Source organism: Caretta caretta, chromosome 2 (assembly GCF_965140235.1).
Source record: "Caretta caretta isolate rCarCar2 chromosome 2, rCarCar1.hap1, whole genome shotgun sequence".
Classification (NCBI taxonomy): Eukaryota; Metazoa; Chordata; order Testudines; family Cheloniidae; genus Caretta; species Caretta caretta.
Window position 1 is genome coordinate 269,728,005 of NC_134207.1, and position 18,781 is coordinate 269,746,785.

General features: G+C 66.3%; 1 protein-coding gene across 1 annotated transcript in view; it reads left to right on the forward strand.

Annotated features, from left to right (window-relative positions):
* The window catches only part of LOC125633067 (SCO-spondin-like), a 154,114-nt gene that overhangs the window by 24,582 nt on the left and 110,751 nt on the right, over positions 1-18,781 (forward strand). Inside the window, exons 12-23 of the mRNA XM_075124759.1 lie at positions 2,171-2,411; positions 3,130-3,268; positions 4,093-4,219; positions 4,461-4,633; positions 4,982-5,203; positions 5,609-5,774; positions 7,092-7,341; positions 10,420-10,600; positions 11,767-11,861; positions 13,022-13,278; positions 14,335-14,469; positions 15,027-15,229. Coding sequence (XP_074980860.1) covers positions 2,171-2,411; positions 3,130-3,268; positions 4,093-4,219; positions 4,461-4,633; positions 4,982-5,203; positions 5,609-5,774; positions 7,092-7,341; positions 10,420-10,600; positions 11,767-11,861; positions 13,022-13,278; positions 14,335-14,469; positions 15,027-15,229 — 2,189 coding nt within the window. The remainder of the gene's footprint in view (positions 1-2,170; positions 2,412-3,129; positions 3,269-4,092; positions 4,220-4,460; positions 4,634-4,981; positions 5,204-5,608; positions 5,775-7,091; positions 7,342-10,419; positions 10,601-11,766; positions 11,862-13,021; positions 13,279-14,334; positions 14,470-15,026; positions 15,230-18,781) is intronic.

Below are 18,781 nucleotides of genomic sequence, written 5' to 3' on the forward strand. Positions count from 1 at the left end.
TCAGGGGTGGTCGATAGCACTCGCAGGCCGCATGTGGGAAGGTTTATGCAGCCCATGCCCTTTGGCCACCCCAAGAATGTCTCCCCATTGACCATCACCTTCTGCTCCCACTGGAGGTCCGGGGGGCCTGGCCCCAGGAAACTCCACACAGACATATAGGTTGGGGTCAGGAGTGGGAGCCTGTCCACATCCCCAACCATCTGGCTGACGGAGTCTAAGGCCTTGGGACCCAGCAAGGGAGCTAGACACCGGGGCTTTTCCGCAGGGTCCCCTTGGTTCAAATCGCCAGCCTGCTCAAAGGCAGTGAGGTGGGCATCCAAACCCCCCCCCTTAACCAGGGGCAGCAATTTAGTCTCGAGGTTCCCTGCGGAACTGGCCCCCCGGGGTCTATCCCCACTCACCCCTGAGGGGTCCCCTAGGCCTCTCCGCTCCCCCACCGCCAGTTCATGCTGCTGCTGCTTCTGCAGCTCTTTCTCGGGCTCTCGCTGTCTCTCACAGTCCTCTTGCTCTCTCAGACTCAGCTCCAATCCCGTCCGTCTCGATCCCCCGATGGGGAACCCGATCGTGAAGACCCTCGTCTGGTCGGGGACAGGAGTCTTGGCGATGCCTGGCTCCCGCTTCAGCTGCTCCCAGATCCTGCTATAGCCCCAGTTGGGGTCAGGAATCTGTTCCTTAGAGCGGTCATCCTCCTCCAGCTGCACGATTAACTCTGCTTTGGTGCACTTTCCAACGCTCAACCCTCTCTTTTTGCACAGGGTTACAATGTCCTTCTTAAGGAGACGGTGACAGGCCATCACTCCGCTCCTCCCAAGTTGTTGTGGACTCACAGGCCCGTGTGTTCTCAGCTCCCCACGGTTTCCAGGGAGAACCCCTAGTGTGCCAGCCCTTCTCGAGGTCACCACCTCTTTGCCAGGGTCGAGCTGCAGACTCCTCCGCCCCTTGGACTGCTTGCTGCAATCCCCAGGGGAACCCTGCTACTGCACAGTCCTTCTCGCTGGTCACACACTCCCAGGGGTTAACCGCCCCCCGAAACCGCTCCTCTCTGAGCCTTCAGCAGGCCTAGTCCTCGGCAATCCCCCTTCGTGTTACTGCTCCCCAGTCACTTACTGCAGGAAGCGCCATCCACGGGGTGCAGTACATCCCACCGCTGCCACCAGTTGTCACGGAGTCCCTTGGCGATGCTCTGGAACTGCTCCCCATGAAGCCAGTCAGGACTCTGGGGTAGTCGCCTTTCTGTGAGCAGCCTGTCTTCAGGACACACAGCTCACACAGCTTCCACCTTCCTGGGTCTGACCTTGGAGCATTCAGCATCCTCTGCCTCTCCGTGCGCTTCCCACAGCGAGTCCGCTCAGGCGGTGCTCCTGGGGAAGCCAGAGGGTCCTGCACCCCAACTTCGCAGTCAGACGTGACTCTCAGCCAGCCAGTAAAACAGAAGGTTTATTAGACGACAGGAACATGGTCTAAAACAGAGCTTGCAGGTGCAGAGAATGGGACCCCTCAGCTGGGTCCATTCTGGGGGGCAGTGAGCCAGACAACCACGTCTGCACTTCACTCCATGTCCCAGCCAGCCCCAAACTGAAACTCCCTCCAGCCCCTCCTCCTCTGGGCTTTGTTCCTTTCCCGGGCCAGGTGGTCACCTGATTCCTTTGTTCTCCAACCCTTCAGCTCTCACCTTGCAGGGGGGGAAGGGCCCAGGCCATCAGTTGCCAGGAAACAGGGTGTCGGCCATTCTCTGTGTCCAGACTCCTGCACACACATGCCCTCTAGGGCTCTGCAATGATCATACACCCTTACTCCACCCCCTAGATACTTAAGAACTGCCTGGGGGAAACTGAGGCACCCCCACACTATTCAGAGGAAACATTAAGAACAGTCCCACTTCGTCACACATGTGTCGGAGACAGGGAGTGGGGCTGCCCGCTCGTGGCGAGGGCCATGGGTAAGAGACCCGCTACCGCTGTCAGCGGGGAGGAGCTCCTCTCACTCCGGCACCGCAGGCTGCGTGTGGGGAGCAGCAGCCCCCGCGGCTCTCGTGGCGTCGCCCCGCATGTGCTCCTCGGACGTGGGCGGGGCGACCGGGCAGACGTGCTCCCTGGGAGCCCGCGCCCGGCTGCCTGGCAGAGGGGGCGCTGCCAGCCCGGGCCTGAGGCGCCGTGTGTCTGCCCCGCAGAGAAGCAGTGCGGCCAGGGGAAGCAGTACTCGGACTGCGTGTCCTCGTGCCCGGCCAGCTGTGCCGCCGTGGGCACCGGCGAGGAGGGGCACTGCCGGGACGAGTGTGTGAGTGGCTGCGAGTGCCCGCCGGGCCTCTACCTGGAGGGGGGGGCCTGCGTCCCTGAGGGCGACTGCCCCTGCTACCACCGTCGCCAGAAGTACGCCCCGGGGCAGAGCATCCAGCAGCGGTGCAACCAATGGTGAGGAAAGCCCCCATCGGCCCTGCCCGCCGGGCACTGGTGTGGGCAGCAGGGAGGGGCAGCCCCTAAGGTAACCCCTCCCCGGTGCCCACACCCGCACGGCCGAGCTGGACTCGTCTCTGCTGTCCCTCGGGCAGCTGGTGGCGCAGTGCCGTGCCAGGCTGGGGCGTGGCGATCCGCGGGGACGGTCTGGGCTCCGCGGGCCCCTCAGTGACGGAGCGGGGCAGAGTCCCCGTCTCACAGCTCTGCCACCCCACGGTCCCGCCCCACCTGAGGGGAGGACAGCATTGTGTGGGGAGCCCCCTGCCTCCTGGGGAATCCCTGGGGGCCCTTCTCCCTCGCTCAGGCTGCTGCACCCCACTTTCCCCGGGGTACATCCCCAGCTCCTGTGGGGTACCTCCCTTGAATTGCAGAGGAGACCCACGAAGGATCGGGCCCGGTGGGGCGGGGGCAGGGCAGCTGCTGAGCAAAGGTACTTGAGTGGAACCAGACAGACAGGTGGCAGCTGGGATGCGACGCCCCGGGAGCTGCTGGGGACCCCTGGGTGGGAGCCCCAGGCTGGGCCTCCCCAGGCTGGAGGGGTCCCTCCTGGAGATGCCCCCCACCGTGTCCTGGGGGCCCCGGCACCAGCAGCAGTGCCTGCCGCGGCCCGGCGTACGGCAGGGGGCTCAGCGAGCCCTGGCGACCCTGTGCCCCGCTCTCGCCCCTGTCCCTGCAGCACATGCCAGGGTGGGCGCTGGTACTGCTCGCAGGACAAGTGCTCGGCCGAGTGTGCCGTGATCGGGGACCCGCACTACGTGACCTTCGACCAGAAGCGCTACTCCTTCCACGGCGTCTGCGAGTACATCCTGGTGCAGGTGAGGGGGGTCTGGGGCCCTGGGAGCTGCCGTGGGGCTTGGGGGGCCAGGCTGCTGGCGAGAGAGGGGTCTGGAGCCCTGGGAGCTGCCATAGGGCTGGGGTGCCAGGGGAGGGGGGATCTGGTGCCCTGGGAGCTGCCATGGGGCCAGGGGAGGGGGGTCTGGGGCCCTGGGAGCTGCCGTGGGGCTTGGGGGGCCAGGCTGCTGGCGAGAGAGGGGTCTGGAGCCCTGGGAGCTGCCATAGGGCTGGGGTGCCAGGGGAGGGGGGTCTGGTGCCCTGGGAGCTGCCGTTGGGTCTGGGGGACCAGGAGAAGGGGCGAACTGGAGCCCTGGGAGCTGCCATGGGGCTGGGGAGCCAGGGGGAGGGGGGATCTGGTGCCCTGGGAGCTGCCATGGGGCCAGGGGAAGGGGGGATTGGGTGCCCTGGGAGCTGCCACGGGCCTGGGGGGCCAGGCTGCTGGGGAGAGGGGTGTCTGGTGCCCTGGGAGCTGCCACGGGGCCTGGGGGGCCAGGCTGCTGGGGGGAGGGGTGTCTGGTGCCCTGGGCAGGAAGGGAACCCCACGGCATGGGGGTTGGGGGGCATGCTGTGCCCAAGCAGCACCTCGAGGAGCCTGGCCACTCAGTGCTGGTGCAGCTCCGGAGAGCCCCTCCACGAACAAACCAGTGCAGAGCCCCGCGGGGCCCCCAGCCCAGCCCGCACAGTGCCCTCGAGAGCGGCCGGCAGGTCCCGTCCCCTGGGCCGGGGCGCGCGGCAGGGAACGGCTGGGGAGCCGTCCTGGGCCGCGTCTCCGGCCCTCACAGGCTGGGGCACCGTTGCCTGGCAGGACTTTGTGGACTGGAAGCTGCTGATCACGGTGGAGAAGGTGGCGTGTGGGAGCAAAGGGGCCGTGAGCTGCCTCCGGGCCCTGACGGTGACTGCGCACAGGACCTCCGCCCGGCTCCACATCACAGGTCAGCTGGGCTTCGCCGCGGGGGAGTGCCTGGCAGCCCCTTGCAGAGACGGGCAGCCTGGGGGCATCAAGGGATTGCAGGAAGCGGGGCTGGCTGGCTTGGGGCTGGCTCTGATCTGCCCAGGGCAGAGGCCCAGCTGGCAGGTGGTGGGTCAGGGAGTGGGGTCGGGGCCTCTCTCTCTGTGCGGTTCTCCCTTGCCCTCCTCCTCTCCCATCTCCTCTCTGGCCCTTCCCTGCTGCAGGGGACGTGGCCGTGAACGGGCAGGAGGTGGCCCTGCCCTTTGCCAGCGCTGACCTGAGCATCCGACGGGCCTCGTCCTCCTTCCTGCTGCTCCAGGCCTTCGGCGCCCACGTGCTGTGGGGGCTGGAGTTCCCTGCCGCCTACATCACCCTGCAGCCCGGCTTCGCGGGCAAGGTGAGGCCCAGCGTGCTCCTGGTGCCCCCCGGGAGGGCCCTCGCAGCGGGGCGTTGCCCGCAGGGCCCGAGGGGAGAGGAACCCAGCTGTGGGCGTGGGCCGAATGGCCGGCTCTGAGTACCGGGAGCGGGGCCCGGAGCCTCCCAGGCCCGTATGGCGGGTGCCAGGTCTCTCGCGACTTGCATCGCAGACCCCGGGGTGAGGGAGCTGGTGGGTCTTCGCCCCGTGCCTGGCAGAGCAAGAGTCCGCGTCCCCCGCAGCCCCCGCAGGCCTGGCACCCGCTGGCCTCCCTGCGGCGTGTGGGGAGGGGGAGCTCCCCGGCTGCCCCCTCACCCCCTCCCCTGGCAGGTGCGAGGTCTGTGCGGCACCTACACCTGGAACCAGCAGGACGAGTTCACCACCCCCGCCGGGGACGTGGAGCCCAGCGTCGCCGCCTTCGCCAACAAGTTCCGGGCGTCCAGCGAGTGCCCCGCGCTCGGCTCCTTCGCCTTCGACCCCTGCAGCACCTTCGCCCAGCGCCGGGAGTTCGCCGAGGCCGCCTGCGGCACCCTCCACGGCCCGGCCTTCCAGGTACCCGCCCCGGCGGAGCCCCCAGGGGGCTGGGACCAGAGGCCACAGCGAGGGGCACCGGATCTGTGTGTGCGCGTGCCGGGGAGGGGGGCAGATCCAGGAGCGTTTGCTGTGTGCCCCTGGCACGGGTGTGGGCCTGTCTGGACGTCCCCGGCGTGTGTCTGCCCTGAGGGGTCCCGGTCGCCCCATGTCTGTGTCACGCGTGTCGGATGGTCACGGGACTGGCCCCCTCCACGTGCGGCTGTTCGCACATGTGCTGTCCGTGTGCCCATGCGTCTGTGGGGCTGGTTTCTGACGTGCCCCCCGGTGCTGTGCTCCCAGCAGAGGCCCCCGCAAGGGAAGGGCCTGGAGCCCGGGCGGCTGCTCCGAGCCCCTGGGTGACGCGCCCCCTGCCCTGTCCCACAGCCCTGCCACGACCTGGTGGAGCGGGACCCCTACTATCAGCTCTGCCTCTACGACGTGTGCGGCTGCTCGGCCGGCGGGGACTGTCTGTGCCGCGCCCTGGCCGCCTACGCCAGGCAGTGTGCCCAGGAGGGGGCGCCCGTGCCCTGGAGGAACCAGACCTTCTGCGGTGGGTGGCTGCCTAGGCTGGGCCCCACTGGGCATGTCCGGGGAGGGGAGCCCTGCCTGGCTGGGTGGGGCAGCCAGAGGATGGCTCTGGAGAAGGGGTGGAGAGGGTGTGGGATGGGCTCTGGAGAAAGGGCAGAGAAGGCGATGGGTGCTGGAGAAGGGGTGGGGGAGGGGATGGGCACCAGAGAAGGGGCGGGGGGGATGGGCGGGGGTTGGGCTCTGGGGAAGGGGAGGGGGTGGGCACTGGAGAGGGGGGATGGGTGCTGGAGAAGGGGTGGGGGAGGGGATGGGTGCTGGAGAAGGGGCGGGGGGATGGGCGGGGGTTGGGCTCTGGGGAAGGGGAGGGGGTGGGCACTGGACCGGGGGGAAGGGCGCTGGAGAAGGGGTGGGGGAGGGGATGGGCAGGGGATGGGCTCTGGGGAAGGGGAGGGGGTGGGCGCTGGAGAGGGGGGATGGGTGCTGGAGAAGGGGCGGGGGAGGGGATGGGCTCTGGGGAAGGGGAGGGGGTGGGCGCTGGAGAGGGGGGATGGGCACTGGAGAAGGGGCGGGGGAGGGGATGGGCTCTGGGGAAGGGGATGGGGTGGGCGCTGGAGAGGGGGGATGGGTGCTGGAGAAGGGGTGGGGGAGGGGATGGGCGGGGGGTGGGCTATGGGGAGGGGGAGGGGGTGGGCACTGGAGAGGGGGGATGGGCGCTGGAGAAGGGGCGGGGGAGGGGATGGGCTCTGGGGAAGGGGAGGGGGTGGGCGCTGGAGAGGGGGGATGGGCGCTGGAGAAGGGGCGGGGGAGGGGATGGGCTCTGGGTAAGGGGAGGGGGTGGGCACTGGAGAGGGGGGATGGGTGCTGGAGAAGGGGTGGGGGAGGGGATGGGTGCTGGAGAAGGGGCGGGGGGAATGGGCGGGGGTTGGGCTCTGGGGAAGGGGAGGGGGTGGGCGCTGGAGAGGGGGGATGGGCGCTGGAGAAGGGGCGGGGGAGGGGATGGGCTCTGGGGAAGGGGAGGGGGTGGGCGCTGGAGAGGGGGGAAGGGCGCTGGAGAAGGGGCGGGGGAGGGGATGGGCTCTGGGGAAGGGGAGGGGGTGGGCGCTGGAGAGGGGGGATGGGTGCTGGAGAAGGGGTGGGGAGGGGATGGGTGCTGGAGAAGGGGCGGGGAGAAGATGGGCGGGGGGCGGGCTCTGGGGAGGGGGAGGGCTGGGCGCTGGAGAAGGCGGGGCATGGGCCCTGGAGCCGGGGGGTTGGGGCACGAGGCAGGTCTCTGCTCTCGGCGAGGAAGCTGGGGGTGCCTGTGCTAAGGCCCCCTGCCCCCCTCTCCCTCTCCCCACAGCGGTGCCGTGCAGCGGGGGGCAGGTCTACCAGGAGTGCAGCGCCCCCTGCGGGAAGAGCTGTGCCGATCTGCGCATGGGGGCGGCCAGCTCCTGCCAGGCCCTGGCCGTGTGCGTGGCCGGCTGTAACTGCCCCGAGGGACTGGTGCTGGACGACAGCGGGCAGTGCGTCCCGCCGGGCATGTGCCCCTGCGAGCACGGGGGTGAGACCTACCCGCCCAGCAGCAAGGTCCACAGGAGCTGCAACGCCTGGTGCGTAGCCCTGCCCCGCTCCCCGCTGCGCTGGGCATAGAGAGGGTCGCACTGCAGAGCCTCCTGCACCAGCACCTCCCGCCGAGCTGGTGGGGCAGGCTGTGGGCCCAGCTCCCCAGCACAGCCCTTGGCTCTGCGTCACGGAGTTAGTGCCAGGCCTGGCCTGGGCAGGGGAGAGAGGGCATTGCAGCTGCCAGCCGCCCAGTCCCACCAGCACCCAGCCCAGAAAGGGACGTGGAGACTGGCTGGCACAGGGGGGCAGGGAATGGGGCATGGGGCTTTTCCCCGCTAGGGGGTGCTGGTTCCCATCCAGCTGCAGAGCAGGGACTGGCTGGCACAGGGGGGCAGGGAAAGGGGCATGGGGCTTTTCCCCGCTAGGGGGTGCTGGTTCCCATCCAGCTGCAGAGCAGGGACTGGCTGGCACAGGGGGGCAGGGAATGGGGCATGGGGCTTTTCCCCGCTACGGGGCGCTGGTTCCCATCCAGCTGCAGAGCAGGGACTGGCTGGCACAGGGGGGCAGGGAATGGGGCACGGGACTTTTCCCCGCTAGGGAGTGCTAGTTCCCATCCAGCCGCAGAGCAGGGACTGGCTGGCACAGGGGGGCAGGGAATGGGGCACGGGGCCAGATCAGACTGTAACTTGCTGTCCGGTGGTCCCTGCGTGAAAACCCCCCAGCACAGCAGGCTCGAACTGCCCCAGCAGAGAGCACAGGCAGACTGGGCCAAGGGCCTGCCCTTCCCTCTGCTCCTAGAGGGGACCCCAGGGGCAGGGCTGCCGCTGGTGCTCAGGGATTGGGGGAGAGGAACCCAAGCTGCCTGCAGCTGCTATTGCAACGAGCCATGCTGGTACCTCTGGGGCCCAATCCTTCCCCCTCAGGATAGGAGTAACTCCTGCTGTTGTTCCCGGGGGCTGCTTGTATCCTGCCGTGGGAGAATCTGGCCCCTGCGGGCTATTCATAGTGTGTGCACATGCGGAACTCACTGCCACAGGATCCTGCGAAGGGCAAGGACTATTCAGAGCTGGGTTAGAGCCTGCGGAGAGAGAGGCCTGCAGGGCTGCGCTGGGGCAGTGTTCCCAGGGCGGCCAGCCCTCACGTGTCAGGGCAGGAGCTGATCCCCAGCTGGGGGGAGGAAGGAATGGCCCCCATGGACCGTGTGGGGAGAGGAGGGCAGGGAGAGCGGTGTTTGGGAGGGGCGCCCAGCTCTCTCCCCTCAGATGGGGTGAGGTGGTGGTAGGAGATGTCTGATGAAATCACCCTATGGCCTGTTTCTGATGGCACCACAGGATAGGTGGATTTCATTGAATGTCTCTGCCACATGACGCCGGCTCCCGCCCCGCGCGTGGCCTGAGCCGCGGACCGTCCACCACGCGCCGGGAGAGCCAGGAGGCTCTGGGGGGGTCCTGGCCCGGGGGAAGCACACGCAGCAAGGAACCCCAGCCCCTGGCAGGGGAATCCAGGCAGATGGCAACAGCCTGGCTGAGCCCCTCTGCCAGCACGTGCCCCGGGATCTCACGAGCTAAGCAGGGTAGAGCCAGGTCACGATGGGATGGGAGCTGCAGGGAGGGGCGCTGTCCCCTGAGTCGGTGCTGACCCCAATGTGGTGCTGGGGAGCAGGGCGGGGGCTGGGCAGGGGGCCCGGGCTGGGGCTGCGGGGAGTGTAGGGGGGGCTCAGCAGGAGGCAGGGGCTGCGGGGCGGGGGCTCAGCAGGGGGCGCTGGGCTGCGGGGAGCGGGGTGGGGGCTCGGCAGGAGGTGGGGGCTGCGGGGAGCGGGGTGGGGGCTCGGCAGGGGGCGGGGGCTGCGGGGAGCGGGGCGGGAGCTGTGGGGAGCGGGGCGGGGGCTCGGCAGGGGGCGGGGGCTGCGGGGAGCGGGCCGGGGGCTCAGCAGGGGGCGGGGGCTGCGGGGAGCGGGGCGGGGGCTCGGCAGGGGGCGGGGGCTGCGGGGAGCGGGGCGGGGGCTCGGCAGGGGGTGGGGAGCGGGGCGGGGGCTCGGCAGGGGGCGGGGAGCGGGGTGGGGGCTCGGCAGGGGGCGGGGGCTGCGGGGAGCGGGGCGGGGGCTCGGCAGGGGGTGGGGAGCGGGGCGGGGGCTCGGCAGGGGGCGGGGGCTGCGGGGAGCGGGGCGGGGGCTCGGCGGGGGCGGGGGCTGCGGGGAGCGGGCCGGGGGCTCAGCAGGGGGCGGGGGCTGCGGGGAGCGGGGCGGGGGCTCGGCAGGGGGCGGGGGCTGCGGGGAGCGGGGCGGGGGCTCGGCAGGGGGCGGGGGCTGCAGGGAGCGGGCCGGGGGCTCGGCAGGGGGCGGGGGCTGCGGGGAGCGGGCCGGGGGCTCAGTGCGGGGCGCTCTCCCCTCCGTCAGTGCTGCCCCGTGCTCTGCTGGGGCTCCGTGCTGCCGTGAGGGATCCCCAGCCCTTTCCGGGACAGGGCCAGGGCCAGGACCGGCTGGCTCCCAGGAGCGCTGGGCAGAGGGGGCCCCGTTGCCTGACCTGGGTCAGGGTATGAAGGGTGACCCCTGGTCCCGGGGCAGGGCCGGGCTGCCCTGGCTCCGGTGACACCGTGTAGAGGCTGCGAAGGGCGGGGGGACCCCAGCGGCTGCGAGGTGCCCATGGGCTGCTTTGCCGGGACTCCGGGGTCGTGGGCTGCACCGCTCCTGAACCAGGGCTTGGGCAAGTGCCCCGTTCCAGAGCGGCGCTGAATCATGGAATATCAGGGTTGGAAGGGACCTCAGGAGGTATCTAGTCCCACCCCCATGAGTCTCGGGGGACCTGGGCTGGATTTGTGCAGGGCGCCGCGTGCTCTGGCTGGGAACCTGGGGGGACGCCCAGGACCATGCGGGGGCACAAGCAGAGAGCTGGGTTTCGCGTAGGAGCCGCCGGAGCGCATCAGCCCGGGGTCCTGTACCGAGCGTGGCCAGTCCCAGCTGTGTCCGGGGAAGGCGCGAGGACCCTGCAGTGGGCCGGGATGGGCTGGGGGTGAGGAAAGCTTCCCCCTAAAGCCTCCATCTGACATGGAGGGTTTGATCCCTTCCCTTCGTCCGGGGCGGGCTGGTCGCTGCGGGCGTTCCCCTTACCCGTGGCCCTGCCTTGCAGCGTCTGTGTGAACGGGCTGTGGAACTGCACCGACGACAGCTGCCCCGAAGCCGCCTTCTGCCCCGGGGAGCTGGTCTACGCCTACGGGTCCTGCCTGCGCACCTGCGCCACTGCCGAGGGCAACCTGAGCTGCCCGGGCCTCTCCGACGGCTGCGTCTGCCCGCCAGGCACCGTCTTCCTCGTGAGTCTCCCGTTCCCTCCCCTGGCTCTGCCCCAGTCTGGGAGCGTCTGGGGAGCCTGGCCCGGCACGGAGACACTAGCCCTGGCAGCTTGTCTAGCGGTGGGCCGGGCATGGGGGGCGGTGTGAGCCTGTCACGGACCCATAGGGTCGGGGCTGCGCCCCCAGCTTTGGAACAGTCTCTGGGAGGCCCCTTCACTGTGCCAGCCCCCCTGGGGGTCCCACTCTTCCTCCAGGGTGAGCCACACGGCCTCACTGCCCCATAGATTGGCCTTGTGGGCCTGCAGCCCCCACTCCCCATGAGCTCCGGACCACGAGTCCCCCGGAGACAGCCCCTGAGGGAGACTCGGCTGCTCTGCAGGGATCAGGACTCTGGAGAGGCACTCCCAGCACGGGCACAGCCGGGTTCAGTCGTTAGCTGGTGCCCAGCCTAGGGGCCCTTAGGGCAGCCCGGGGCAATGAAAGGTGAAGCAGGGTCCATCCTGGCCAGCCCCAAGCCCAGCCCGGCTGTGGGGAACCCTCGGGTCCAGCTCTGTCTGGGTGGCCTCCTTGGTCAGACTCTAGGTGGGAGCCCCGACTCCTTCCAGCCCCCAACTCTTGTCTCCACCTCCCTGCTCCCAGCCCTGTGTTCTCCAGCCGGGGATCCTTGTCCAGCCCCCCCTGCAGAGACAGGGCGGCGGGGGAGCCCATCTCTCCCTGGGTCTTCGTTGCTAGGTGTCAATATCCTGGCATCTGGATTTGCCATTGTCTTCTCAGGAGCTCCACTGAGATGGGGACTAGGCCCAGCCACCTCGGGACACCCACACCCATGTCTCAGCCTGCCCTGAGAGCAAGTGCCCCCCCGCCACCCACTGGTAACAAAGCAGCACTCAGGGGAAACTGAGGCACACACAGGCTCTCAAAAACATGACAAAGCATTCCCATGTTGTGGCAGAGCCGGGAGCATTCCCAGCCCTTCCACGCAGAGGCTGAGCCCCTTGGGCAGGGGAGGGGAGATCTTTCACCTCCAGACACCTAGGTTGATCCCCGGCTTGGGCTGGATCCCTCTCCCGGGGGAGCCTTGCAGACCTGCCCAACGCAGAGCGGTCTGGGCCACCCCCGCCCTGCCCTGGTCTCTTGGGAGCTCTGGGGCCACGAGACCATTGTCACGCTCCCCTTCCTCCCCCCAGAACGAGCGCTGCGTCTCCCCGGACGAGTGTCCCTGCCACCATAACGGCAGGCTGTACCAGCCCAACGACACCATCGCCAAGGACTGCAACACCTGGTAAGGGCGCCCAGGGATCCGAAAGCCCTGAGCGAGGATTGCCACGTGGAGGGAGCAGGCCGTGGCGGTGGGCTGGTGTGGAGGGCAGGGCTGAGCTGGCATAGTGCTAAGGAGCCAAGTGGGATGTGCCGGTGCTGTGCCCGGGGCTGGGGGGGCTGGCAGTGCCCGGGGTTGGGGGGCTGGCAGTGCCTGGGGCTGGGGGGGCTGGCAGGCCCCAGAATGGTGTCAGGGCCCAGGGCCAGGGGTGCTGGCAGTGCCCAGGCCTGGGGCTGCTGGCAGAGCTGGGGGTGCTGGTGAGGCCTGGGGCAGGGGTGCTGGCAGTACCCAGGCCTGGGGGTGCCTCGGGCCGGGGGGCTGGCGGTGGCTGGGGTGCTGGTGGTGCCCAGGGCTGGGGATGCCCGGGTCTGCAGTGTGGCTGAGCCCCATGTCACGGAGTCCCTGGGCGATGCTCTGGAGCTGCTCCCCACGAAGCCAGGCAGGAGTGTGGGGCAGTCGCCTTTCTGTGAGCAGCCTGTCTGCAGGACACACAGCTCACCCGGCTTCCCCCTTCCTGGGTCTGACCTCGGAGCCTTCAGCCTCCTCTGCCCCTCCGTGCGCTTCCCACAGCGAGTCCGCCCAGGTGGGGTCCTGGGGAAGCCAGAGGGTCCTGCCCCCCAACTCCTCAGTCAGACGGGACTCTCAGCCAGCCAGTAAAACAGAAGGTTTATTAGACGAAAGGAACATGGTCTAAAACAGAGCTTGTAGGTGCAGAGAACAGGACCCCTCAGCTGGGTCCATTCTGGGGGGCAGTGAGCCAGCCAACCCCGTCTGCCCTTCACTCCATGTCCCAGCCAGCCCCAAACTGACTCCCCCTCCAGCCCCTCCCCCTCTGGGCTTTGTCCCTTTCCCGCGCCAGGAGGTCACCTGATTCCTTTGTTCTCCAACCCTTCGGCTCTCACCTTGCAGGGGGGAAGGGCCCAGGCCATCAGTCGGCAGGAGACAGAGTGTTGGACATTTATGTACCCTGGCCCTTTGCTCTGCAACAGTGACACCCCCTTATCCCGCCCCCTAGAGTCTTAAGAAGTGCGTAGGGGAAACAGGCACCCCCGCACTATTCGGAGGAAACATTAAGAACAGCCCCCCTTCGTCACACCCCGACACCCCTCTCCCTTCCTGTGCAGCGAGTGCCGGAGCCGTCGCTGGCAGTGCAGCACCCAGCACTGCGTGGGCACCTGCGTGGCCACGGGAGACCCGCACTACGTCTCCTTCGACGGGCGGGCCTTCTCCTTCCTGGGGGACTGCGAGTACGTCCTGGCACGCGAGGGCAGCGGCCTCTTCACCGTCACCTCCGAGAACGTGCCCTGCGGCACCAGCGGCGTGACCTGCACCAAGTCTGTGGTGGTGGTGATCGGGAACGCCGTCGTCCACCTCCTGAGAGGTGGGGGGCCGTGGGGGGAGAGGGGGCAGAGCACTAGGGGTTCCCGGCTGGCCCCTGGGCAGGCCAGGCCAGAGCCAGGCTCTCCAGGCCAGTCTGTCCCCCAAGAAGGGGCTTGCGGGTTCCCAGGCCAGGCTGAGTTCGTGTCTCTCATCGGGGCCCCTCTGCGCGGGCTCCCTGCCCAGCCGCTGCTGCTCCCGCACAAGCCCCGCGCGGACCTGCACCCGCTGGCTGGCAGCCCCAGCCCGCGCCCCACGCGGCTCTGCAGACGGCTCTGCTTCTCTGCCTCCAGCCGTGCGGGCGCTGCTTCCAACCGCCTCCTGGCCTGGCTCAAATCAGCACCCTGCCCCCCGGCCTGGCCAGGAGCAAGGGGGTGTGCGCTGAGGAGGGAGGGGAGGGGCGTTGTAAGTTCCCTGGTTAGCAGAGCCATCGCAGTTGAAGTGGGTGGGGTTGCATTTCATTGCATTGCAGGCTGGCAGCATTGCGGTGTGGTGCATTACAGTGAGTTGCATCTCCGCGCGGGGCGTGGGGTATGGATTGCAGTGCGGCGTGGTCCATCGCAGTCCGATGCGGTGCATTCCTTTGCATCACAGTGGGGTGTGCGGCATGAGGTGGAACCGCCGTGCGGTGCATTGCATTCTGTCGCGGTGTGGTGCGTTACGTGGTATTGCATCCCGGGGCGGGGCGTTGCGCTGCATCGCAGGGCAGTGCCATGTGGCGAGATGCAGCATAGAACGGTGCAGTATATTGAATCGCAGGGAGCTGCGTTGCATCCCGGGTTGGTGCCTTACGTTGCATTGCACTGCGTTGCATTGCAGGGCGTTGCGTTGCATTGCACTGCAGGGTGCTGTCTTGCGTTGCATTGCATTGCATGGCACGGCGTTGCGTTGCGTTGCATCACAGAGCGGTCCGGTGCATTGCATCGTGGGGTGGCGGGGTGCCGCGGTCGTTCTGCACTGTGCTGTGTTTCCCAGGCTGTGCGGGGCCCTGCGGCTGGGGAGGGGAGCTCCCCAGACACTGACTGTCCCTCTACGCTCTGATTTTTCTACCTGTGGCCAGGAAAGGACGTGACAGTGAACGGAGTCTCAGTGCGGCCCCCAAAGACCTACAGCGGGAATGGCCTGACCCTGGAGCGAGCTGGCGTCTTCCTCATCCTCATCTCCCAGCTGGGGCTGAGCGTGCTCTGGGACGGAGGTGAGGCCCTGCCAGGCCGAGGGGGCGGGGCCCTGCCAGGCCGCAAAGGGCGGGGCCCTGTCTGGCCCAGGGGGCGGGGCCTTGCCAGGTGGGACATGGGAAGCACATGGCTTGTTTCCCTGATGGCCTCATGGGCTGTCACCTGGGCCCTGCTGCCCTTCTGTGACTCCTGGAAATCAGTGAGAAGATCCATCTGATCTGCCCTGTGGCCCGGGGCAGGGTCGCTCCCTATAGTCTGTGCTCCAGGGCTTTGCCCAGCTGAGTCAGAAACCTCCCTAGCCATGGGGCTGCCCCCTGCCCTGTTGTGTCCAGTGCTTCTCTCTGCCAGGGACTGATCCTTATGCTTGCCGTACAGGCTGGGGCACCCAGCCGTTCCCCCGCTGCAGTAAGATTCTGGTGGTACACTACGGTTAGGCTGAATTTCCCCCAGAGCCTGGTGCGGGAGTGGGGGGGCCCTGGAGGGGGTGGGGCTCCCCCCATATGGAGCTCCTGGGAATGGAGAGCTCCCATCCCTCCCCCCAGCAGAACCCCGAGCCCACTGCCCTCTGCCCCCACAGGCACCCGGGTGTACGTGAAACTGGATCCCCGGTACCAGGGCCGCGTGGCAGGGCTGTGCGGGAATTTCGACGGGGACACGGAGAATGACTTCACCAGCCGGCAGGGTGTCGTGGAGCCCACATCCGACCTGTTCGGCAACTCCTGGCGCGTCAGCCTCCTGTGCCCCGAGGTCAACAACGAGGACTTTGAGCACCCCTGCACCGTACGTCCCCAGGCAGGGGAGAGGAAACCCACGCCCATAAGAGAGGGGAATGGGGCGGGTGCTGTGCCGAGTGGAGGCTGGGGCGCAGTCCCGGAGTCCCCGGGCGATGCTCTGGAACTGCTTCCCATGAAGCCAGTCAGGACTCTGGGGAAGTCTCCGCTCTGGGAGCAGCCTCTCTGCAGGACACACAGCTCACACAGCTTCCACCTTCCTGGGTCTGACCTCGGAGCATTCAGCCTCCTCTGCCCCTCCGTGCGCTACCCACAGCGAGTCCGCCCAGGCGGGGTTCTGGGGAAGCCAGAGGGTCCTGCCCCTCAACTCTGCAGTCAGACGGGACTGTCAGTCAGCCAGTAACACAGAGGTTTATTAGACGACAGGAACATGGTCTAACACAGAGCTTGTAGGTGCAGAGAACGGGACCCCTCAGCTGGGTCCATTTTGGGGGGCCGTGAGCCTGACAACCACGTCTGTACTTCATTCCATGTCCCAGCCAGCCCCAAACTGAAGCTCCCTCCAGCCCCTCCTCCTCTGGGCTTTGTCCCTTTCCCGGGCCAGGAGGCCACCTGATTCCTTTGTTCTCCAACCCTTCAGCTCTCACCTTGCAGGGGGGAAGGGCCCAGGCCATCAGTGGCCAGGAAACAGGGTGTTGGCCATTCTCTGTCTCAAGACCCCTGCACATACCTGCCCTCTAGGGCTCTGCAATGATCCTACACCCTTACCCCACCCCCTAGAGACTTAAGAACTGCATAGTGGAAACTGAGGCACCCCCACAATGTTCAGAGGAAACATTAAGAACAGTCCCACTTCGTCACATCTCTCCCCCCTTCGAGATCGAACTGAGCGGGGTCACTTTAGCCGGTGACCTGGGGAAGTTCGAAGCCACCAGCGTTCCCATGGATGCCCCAGCATCTCTCCCATTCCTTGGTAGGAGTTACACCAGGCCCTTCCAGTTTCACGCCTTCCCTTAGGTAGGGGGTGGTCAATAGCACTCGCAGGCCGCATGTGGGAAGGTTTATGCGGCCTGTGCCCTTTGGCCACCCCAAAACCCCAGGGGGTCAAACTGGGATTGGGTCTTCTCCCCAACAAGCTGGCCAAACACAGCCACTTGGTTATAGGACTGTTTAACTTTCTTAACTGCTTTCACTCCATCTGAGACCTTCTCAAAGCTCTCCACACTGGATCTTTCAACAGGAAAGTCAGCGGATCCATTCAAAGCAGAGATTTTCTGACTGTTAGGAACTGAAACTTTCTTGATTAAATCACTTTCACACCCTTCAGTTGCAGTAAACTGCTTGCAAAGACTCCATGAGGATTCCTTTCCCTAGGGGCTTTTCTATGCAACAATTCACCCCTCACAAAAATTCTGCTCTTACCCTCTTTACCAAGGGCTTGCTCTAGAGGAACACTTTCCTGAGCAACAACAGATTCTTTCTGGGTCTCCCTTACATCCAGAATTACCTCTGGCCCATCTGGCGGATTCCTACACAATCCCTTTTCAGGCAAACTTACAGACTTCCTAGATAAAAGGTCAGAAGCATTCTCCTTCCCTTTGCCACACACAAGTTCAGGAATCTTTTCCTTCTTGCTACAGGTTTCCACACCCTCAGTAGGTAACACAATCACATCACCTTCATGCTCTCCTTGTGCCCTGGCTAGGATCTCACCCTGATTAGACAGAGTTGCGACACCCTTTCCCAACAACACACTAGCAACAGGCAAAATACAAGCACCAGAATTGTCTGGGCTCTGGGATTTTACATAGACACTAACTGGATGCGACCTAGTTACCGGGCCATCCTCCCGAGCAGACACAAACTTAGGACCCTTCCCTTCCTGGGCTTTAGCTGAATCCAGAACCAACTCTGAGACAACTGCACGACCCTCAACCATCACAGGCTGAAAGGCCCCTTCTGTCTGCTCCACAGACAAAGTGCCGGACACACTTTCTCCTTTACCAGACACACAGCTTGGGATCTCTTTCCCCTTGTCCCAGCACACAGGGCTGGTCACAGACAGCTGGTTGGAGATCAGGGTAGCTCCCTCCATAGGCAAGTCAATGACAGACACAGGCACGTTTCCTTCCCTGTCACACTTCTCCACCCAGGTAACAGGTAAGGTCCAGACCACTCATCTTCCACTCTCCTCGCCTTCCCACCCTGCTGACTAGACAAAGCCATCAGCTCACAAGGCTGCCTACGCTCATCCAGACTTTCCTTACCAAGCACCTTGCCACTCCCAACAGATCCCCTGCCCTGCCTGTGTCTCCCCCCACTCAGCTGGGGTCTCAGCTCCCACTGTGCTCAGCGCTGCCCTTGCTGTCCCAGTGGGGGTAGGCAGCGAGCTCGCTGCTTTCCTCACTGCATCAGAGCCAGCGTGAGCCCCCTCTCCGGTGTGCAAGGGGGCGGGGAGCATCTCTCTGTCCCACCCAGCCCCAGAGGGCTGGTTACAGGAAGGAGGTAGCCTGAGCCTAGCCGCTCCTCCCCGCTGCCAGCCAGGTCATCTGCATTTTCACTGACCATTTCCCTCTCCACCGATTGGTTCCCTGGATTCAAATTCAAACCCTTGGCCATTACAGGAGCAGGGCCTGGATCCTGTCCCAAAGCGACACAGTCACCCCACAAGAGGGTCTCGCAGCCAATGTCCTGGAGCACCCCAACGACCAGCCAGCCCGACCCCTCCTGGGTCTGCACAGAGATCTGGGCCATAGGCAGGGCGAGGGGCTTCGTCCCTGGGACCCTCACCCAGCTCACACAGCCCCTCAGCATCTGAGGCTGCACCACCCAGGGCCTGACACCAGTTCTCTCTGTCCCAGGATCTCGCCACCCCAGGAATGTCTCCCCATTGACCATCACCTTCTGCTCCCACTGGAGGTCCGAGGGGCCCGACCCCAGGAGACTCCACACAGACATAGGTTGGGGTCAGGAGTGGGAGCCTGTCCACCTCCCCACCCATCTGGCTGACGGAGTCTATGGCCTTGGGACCCAGCAAGGGAGCTAGACACCGGGGCTTTTCCACAGGGTCCCCCTGGTTCAAATCGCCATCCTGCTCAAAGGCAGTGAGGTGGGCATTCACATCCCCACCCCACCCCCCGTTAACCAGGGGCAGCAATTTAGTCTTGAGGTTCCCTGCGGAACTGGCCCCCCGGGGTCTATCCCCATTCACCCCGGGGGATCCCCTAGGCCGCTCCGCTCCCCCACCGCCAGTTCATGCATCTCGGGCTCTCGCTGTCTCTCACAGCCCTCTTGCTCTCTCGCACTCAGCTCCAATCCCGTCCATCTCCGATCCCCCGATGGGGAACCCGATCGTGAAGACCCCTGTCTGGTTGGGGACAGGAGTTTTGGGGATGCCTGGCTCCCACTCCAGCTGCTCCCAGATCCTGCCATAGCCCCATTTGGGGTCAGGAATCTGTTCCTTAGAGCGGTCATCCTCCTCCAGCTGCACGATTAACTCTGCTTTGGTGAACTTTCCAATGCTCAACCCTCTCTTTTTGCACAGGGTTACAATGTCCTTCTTCAGGAGACGGTGACAGGCCATCACTCCGCTCCTCCCAAG